Genomic DNA, 7,101 nt, shown 5'->3' with positions numbered 1-7,101 from the left:
AATCATCACGCGTATCGTAAAATAATAAACCGTTTCACAGCCTTGTGTTTGAAGAGAAAATAGGGACTCATATATAAGAAATAAAAAATGTTTCGTTTTTTAATGTATTTTTGGTTAATGTTACACATGCTAAAGATTTCTCACAAAGTCGTTTGACCAACAGGCTATTGCGAGTCTTGACATACATAACGTACCTCCCTGACAGAAGCAGCTGTACATAAGACAGGTTGAGACAGTTTTGCCTCATCAGTTGGTATTTTTTTTTCCAAACCTGTGACACAACTTTTCCTGCGGCTTACAAAACGGTACAAAAGCAACTGACGCAAAGTGAAATAAGACACCTGATTCACGAGGTCTCTACCTGCCTGCTGTCACGTTCTAAGTTGCACCGTAACCTACTTAATGTATAAATGAAACATGTTAATTAATAAGTGTTTCATGTAAATAATTTATTAGTCTTATTAAGACCGATGCTACAACTTCCTGATTAAACAACATGTTTTTGCAATATCTGCCTTTAAAAAAAAAAAAAATTAATTAATAAATAACATTCACCACTCAGAGCTCTTTACTGAACCAGAAGCTGTTTATACATATTATAACAACAAACGCCGTGTCTAAAGAAGTGTCCCGAGTTGTTGACAAATTGCTGCGAAGGAAGTCACCACGAAGTACGAAATAATATTTTTTGTTCAGCACCTAATGAGAAACGAGCTGATGCTTCATATATGGGAGGGAGGTCCGTAAATCCCCTTTAAATCCCCCGAGCACATGGTTTGAATAGGGATGAGAGAGAGAAGGAGAGAGCGGTGGGGAAACGCACGTAGTGCCCTCGCGCGCACAGCCGCATCATTGGTTACACGTCAGTATGACTCAAGTGATTCATCGGTGACAGAACAGGCTACGGTCAGATCATCACCACGCTCGTCCTATTCAATGCCTCTTCTCAAGATGCGTGCCGCGCGAACGTGACGGTCCTGGTCCAAGGTGGGCATCGTCTGTGAAACAGCTTCATTGAAGAGCGTCGTTAAGGTACGTATAGGAGGACTGATAACTTTAAATATGTCAACATGTGTTCGGAGAAAATGATTGGGCGATCCCGCGCGTGCTAAGCGTGCGTGTAGGATGGGGGGATGCTGAATGCCGGCTGGCTGCTATGGAGATCGACTGATGGAAAGTAACAGGTTTCGGTTGAGAAAGAGAAATAATAGACCGTTCCTTTCTCCGATTATCGTTGAAAATACACACAGTGGTATAAACGCAAACATTTACACAAACTGTATGTCGTGGATTATCCACATACCGATGCAACTGTCACCGGTGTGATATTTTTACAGCACGCAATGAAATCGTCTAGAAGGTGTTGGTACATTAGTACTAAAATTGTTTAAGAGAGAGAATTTATATGTAAGAATGGTATATGTGTGGATTTATACTCATGTGGCAGTGCCAGCTCTTATTGGTGGAGGAGAGAAAGTATAAATGTCACGTTTAGCACGTAGACCATAGAGCCGGCGCGTTTATGCTCTTCATGCAAATATTTAGAGACAGAACGACATATTAGTTCGAGAGCGCCGGCACATTTATACTCTTCATGGAAATATTTACAGATAGAATGATGCATTAGTTCATATAATTAGTCGAATATACAAAGGTATTTCGATTTATGGGCGTAATATTTTTGAGGTTCTACTTTTGAGCAGTTATCTTATATAACGTTGCTATATATATATATATATATATATATATATATATATATATATATATATATATATATATATATATATATATAATTTCAGATGTTGGGTTAACTGACAACATTTACCATTATTTTTCAAATTAAGACAAAATCAAAATTATTTATTATTTTTTTGTAAGGGTAACCCTATCCCTAAACCTAACCCTAGCTATAATTATTCCTAAAGTCAGAGGGGAATGAATAACAAGAGCGTAGAAGCACCCAACTGTAGCTTTGAAGCTAAAACTGACATTTGCTGTAAACTTATCCTCAATTCTGATGTTGATTGAAACATTGTTCCAGGATCAACATGGATGGTGCACTTGGAGAAATCATGTTAACCAGGGAGTATTATAGGGGGAGGAAGGATAAAAGAGGCTGTGTTTAATGTAAATCTGCTTCATTCTCTCTCAGACTTAACCTTATGAATGCATCCAATTCCATTTTAACTATAATAATAATAATAATAATAATAGTAAAAAATTAAAAACTAGTGTACTGTAACAGAAAGGATCTACATATAGGATCTACATTGATTATATGTTTGAAAAAAAATTAGAATCAGTAATCCTCTTGTCATTGCCTTGCAACTGACAGATTAGAATCAGCCGTTTCGCTAATTAGTATGGACGTGACAAGAAGCATCCATAATTAACAAACAGCCAGTGCCAGCTGTGACCTGTTTCAGAGATGCAATTCAGTGGCCTTTCTAAAATAAATCCTTACCCTACATAACTTCTCCTTAAGCAAACATTTAAATTCCAACTAGACGTTTTGTATAAAAATCTACTTAAGATGAGGGTAAACACAAGACAAGTTACTCTTAACCTCATGAGAGGTGATTCTTGTTATTGCAATCAGTCCCACGTGGAGAAATGTCACAGTCTTAATTTAGGCTGGTAGGGTACAGAGGTGTGCCCCTCAGCCCCCACCCCCTGCCTGATCCTAGAAGAGGTAGATATGTGGGAGGTTCAGAACGGTTAGAGAGAATCAGTTTCTAGGGACCTTAAACAAGGTAGGTCGTACATCTATTGGTTGCATGACTTTCTCTGAAGTAATAGTTCTTGATTCTCTAATGTCTGTTGTGTAACATCTTGAGCAAGCCATTTTTGTTTACTCGCATGTTAATAGTGGTAGTATTTCAGTGGTTTAACTGTCTTTGTTTTATTTTATTATACATATCTGTTGGTTCTTGGAATCCAGATGAATAGTTTACTTATTGATTACTGTGTCTACAGAGGACCAGATGTCCATTCACTTGTTTTAAATGAGTATACAAGGATTCATTGATCAGTTTCTTTTAGTTTTAATGAGTCATGGAGCAGTCTTGCCCCTTTTACAAGGTCACTATATAAGAAGGCTGACCATTCTGTAATGGCTTTTTAAAGTAGTAAGTGCAACATTACCTTTTTTTTTTATATTCAAATGAAGTCGTGGTGGTGTCTTTTTTTGCTGCTTTGCCAAATGTTTTCAGGAAGTTGGGTAGCCATCAACAGCTGTCTGGCAGCTCCTCCTGTTGAGAGACATTTGAAAGGGCACAAAGGTTCACGCATAGCATAGTAGGTTACAGAAGTGTTGGCTAATTCTGGTCCTGGAGCACCCCCACATTACGCGTTTTGGATGATTCAACTGATCAGGTCATCGGTTGAGTGCTCATGAATTGAATTAGGTGTGTAAAATAAGGAACCCCTAATAAGTGCACTGTTCCAGGATTAGGAAAGTCTGGGTTAAAAGCCATTTTTACTCTGAAATCTAATAAATTTTTTTTTTTTTTTTTTTTTTTTTTTAAATTGTAGTTTGATTTACTATGTGTTGAGTATTACATTTACCATGTACACAGAATTACGAGAACAGCTTTTGGCAGGAACATGAATGAGGGAGGGTGTAAATTCAGCGTGCCAGGCAAACAGAACGGCTCTTGCTGTACAGTGATTTTTAGTAAACAAGCATGCTTTTGGCAGTTCAGCATTAATTATCCGTGAGCATTTGTCAGTTAATATTTTAAAGTCATTTTGACCCAATTAGGTCAAGTACTCTAACTTTCCTGCCGAATTAAGCACCATCAATGAAAAGTGTTGTTTTGATGCCGTTTCTTCACCTTTTGTTGCAGTTGAAACCTGACCTGTACAAAGCATCATGGGTGGAGCGGTTGTAGACACTGGTGACAGTGGGGTCAAGGCACCTGATGGAGGATGGGGTTGGGCAGTCCTCTTTGGCTGCTTCGTCATAACAGGTTTCTCCTACGCCTTTCCCAAAGCGGTCAGCGTCTTCTTCAAAGAACTTATCCGGGAGTTTGGCGTAGGCTACAGTGACACAGCTTGGATCTCCTCCATACTTCTTGCAATGCTTTATGGCTCAGGTACAGTAATGGATTAGAATATTTTGAAAATAGTTACACTTTTTGGAGCGACAAAAAGCATCATTTTGTTCTTTCTTGAAAGTCATGATTGTGAATGCTAATTGTAGTTTGCTTGTTGCAGGGCCTATATGCAGCATTCTAGTGAACCGTTTCGGGTGTCGTCCTGTGATGATGGTTGGGGGCCTTTTTGCCTCACTTGGCATGATTATGGCATCCTTTTCAACAAACATCATCCACATTTATCTCAGCACAGGAGTAATAACCGGTAGGTACTGGTTTGCTGTTACTTATGAAATTCTGATGTACTTAATACATTAACACCCTCAAATTATGTTCTGCAGGTTTGGGTCTTGCTCTGAACTTTCAGCCATCCCTCATCATGCTGAACAGATATTTCAGTGAGAAAAGGCCCTTGGCTAATGGTTTGGCTGCAGCTGGAAGTCCCGTGGCTCTGTGCTGTTTGTCTCCTCTTGGTCAGGTTCTTCAGTACAAGTATGGTTGGCGTGGAGGTTTTCTAATCCTTGGAGGGATTCTACTGAACTGCTGTGCATGTGGGGCTCTTATGAGGCCTTTGAAAGCACCCAAAAAAACAAGCGAGGTGGAAGAAAAGGAATCCAAACCAAAGGCCAAGCTTCTTGACTTCACTGTCTTTAGAGATCGTGGCTTTTTGATTTACACAGTGGCTGCAGCCATTATGGTGCTGGGTCTTTTTGTGCCTCCTGTGTTTGTGGTAAGCTATGCCAAAGAACTGGGCAATGAGGACACAAAGTCTGCCTTGCTGCTCACCATACTAGGGTTCATCGATATCTTCGCCAGGCCAACATGCGGCATCATTGCTGGGCTCAAGTGGGTTCGACCACGATGTGTTTACCTCTTCAGCTTTGCTATGATCTTCAATGGAACGACTGACATTATCGGCTCCATGGCCAAAGACTATCCATCTCTCGTGGTGTTCTGCATCTTCTTTGGTATCTCCTATGGCATGGTTGGAGCCTTGCAGTTTGAAGTGTTGATGGCCATTGTGGGGACAGAGAAGTTCTCCAGTGCCATCGGATTGGTGCTGTTGGTTGAAGCCATGGCTGTGTTGGTGGGACCACCTGGAGCAGGTCAGAGTCACTTATGTTCTGTAGTTTATACCTATATATTTGTCCATGTAAAAGTGTAATCTCCTCTAGTTATTTAACTTACTACAGAAAACCACATTCTCTTGTCAAACCACCCCCCACCAAAAAAAAAAAAAAAATACAGGTGTTTTTTATGTGTATGTATATGAGCTCTGTTCCGTGTTTGAAGGGCCTTATTTTACAGTACCATATGGTTCCTCCTCTTTTTAATTGTTAGGAAGCTCCCCTTCCCTCAAACACATGGATGTTAAAGTTGTCCCAACAATGACAGCTGCTGCTCATGGGTCATTTGACATGTTTGCCCTGGTGACCCCTAAGGGTCGCACCACAATTGGCCGATCCACGTGACTAGCTTCTCATAGTTCTGTTTCATTTTACAGGTCGTCTTCTGGATGCCACAAAGAATTACATGTTCGTCTTCCTATTGGCCGGGTGTGAGGTGGTCCTCTCAGCCCTTGTGCTCGCCATCTGCAACATGCTCTTCATCAAAAGGAAACCCCAGCAGCCTGACCCTCCAGCCAAGCTGGAGCTGGCTATGACCGAGACTGAGATGGAGGAGCTCAACAAAGCACCAAAGACTGACCAAGACAATGGAGGGGGTGAAAATGGGAAGCAAGCCACTGAACAGGAACCAATGTCTGGAACTCAAAAATCTGATGATAAAAAGGTTGAGTCTGAAAGCATAGGGGTGGACTCGATAGAGGTGGAGAACGCTTCTAAAAAGGTGACTGAACCAAATGGTGTGGTTGTAGAACCCGAATCTTCTCTGTGAAAGTACTAGAACAATAGGTATGACAGAGCTTCCCTTGTAGGACTCAAGGATGTGCGTTGTTTGTTGTAGTGTATGCTTTCTGTATCGCGCTTCAAGTGTGGTTGCAGAGGACCGCTTTTAGACCTGCTCTGCAGTTCAGATTCAGCCTTTTTTAGGCTGACCACTGCCTTGCGTGCTAGCAGACATGTCAGGATATGTTCTCGTTACAAAAATGGAATCGATTTATACTGTGGCACCAGATTTTTGGCCAGTAAACCCTCAGAGCAGGTCACCAGCATTATACTGAATATTACCAGCTTGCTTCTTTGTGGCACTCAGTGTTTGCTAATGGATTGTTGGTTCATAGCCTCTTCATCTACTGTAACATTTTAAAGTGGTCCTGGGAGAGCACAGGAATGTATTGAAGTCCTGTATTTCAGAAAATTGAAGTGACATACAAGTTAAGATCCTAGTTAGTCTTTTAAATTGGACACGTTCTTGAGGAATATAGAATTCAGACATGCTTGCTGTTTTTTTTTTTTTTTTTTTTTTTTTTTTTTAGTACATATTGGAGGACAAAGAACTGTTACATATTTTTATAGAGTAGTTTTCGCTATTGATAATTTTAACTTGTATAGATTCAGTATTTATATTAAAGTGTTGCGGTCAGTTGGCAGTGCACTTTATATTTATTTAGTATTTTATCCATCTAAATGTCAGTGTTTTCAAACCAACTTCATCATTCAGAAGAGGACCACAGCTTATTCTTGTGATTTATGATGTAACTGTTCTTTTCAGTTCATTTAATTTTTTTTTTTAAATCCAAATGGTACAAGATTTCTGAATGGTGGTATGGGTAAACCCCTTCTAAACTTTTACCTCGTCTTTGTTTTTCACCAGCACTGTGTGAGTAGGGACCTTGCTTTACTGTTCTAAAGTGACTTAAACTGTTTTTTTTTTTTGGTTGTGCCTTAAGTCTTGTAGCCATTAAATTTGTGACTCATTTTAGAAATAAATATCCTTCCCTCTCCACTAGACCTTGACTCATGGAGTTTTTTTTTTTTTTTTTCTCATGATTTAATGCTCCACTTTTGGTATTCAAATAAAAATGATGCATTAAATTCCTGAG

The 7,101-nt window shown here is 39.7% G+C and overlaps 1 protein-coding gene across 2 annotated transcripts; it reads left to right on the top strand.

Moving 5' to 3' along the window:
• The first annotated feature begins 787 nt into the window (after positions 1 to 787).
• On the top strand, positions 788 to 7,007 carry slc16a3b (solute carrier family 16 member 3b). 2 transcript variants are annotated; one of them, XM_043254317.1, is made up of 5 exons: positions 788 to 1,032; positions 3,849 to 4,097; positions 4,219 to 4,362; positions 4,439 to 5,203; positions 5,602 to 7,007. In XM_043254317.1, exons 2-5 carry the CDS (start codon positions 3,875 to 3,877, stop codon positions 5,991 to 5,993), a joined length of 1,524 nt encoding a protein of 507 aa, XP_043110252.1. In that variant the 5' UTR covers positions 788 to 1,032; positions 3,849 to 3,874; the 3' UTR covers positions 5,994 to 7,007. The 2 variants fall into 2 exon arrangements, with proteins under 2 accessions (XP_043110252.1, XP_043110253.1); XM_043254318.1 differs by lacking the exon at positions 788 to 1,032 and adding an exon at positions 2,023 to 2,753.
• Positions 7,008 to 7,101: the final 94 nt, after the last annotated feature.

The sequence above is a fragment of the Puntigrus tetrazona genome, chromosome 12 (assembly GCF_018831695.1).
Source record: "Puntigrus tetrazona isolate hp1 chromosome 12, ASM1883169v1, whole genome shotgun sequence".
Taxonomy (NCBI): domain Eukaryota; kingdom Metazoa; phylum Chordata; class Actinopteri; order Cypriniformes; family Cyprinidae; genus Puntigrus; species Puntigrus tetrazona.
The sequence above is the reverse complement of the archived record's forward strand: the minus strand, read 5'-3'. Positions and strand labels throughout refer to the sequence as shown.

Bases quoted from the DNA above. Each gene is read 5' to 3' on its own strand.
- slc16a3b (XM_043254317.1), top strand. From the start codon at position 3,875: ATGGGTGGAGCGGTTGTAGACACTGGTGACAGTGGGGTCAAGGCACCT. The intron at 4,098-4,218 runs GTACAGTAATGG...TGCTTGTTGCAG, and splicing joins TGCAATGCTTTATGGCTCAG to GGCCTATATGCAGCATTCTA. The intron at 4,363-4,438 runs GTAGGTACTGGT...TATGTTCTGCAG, and splicing joins CAGCACAGGAGTAATAACCG to GTTTGGGTCTTGCTCTGAAC.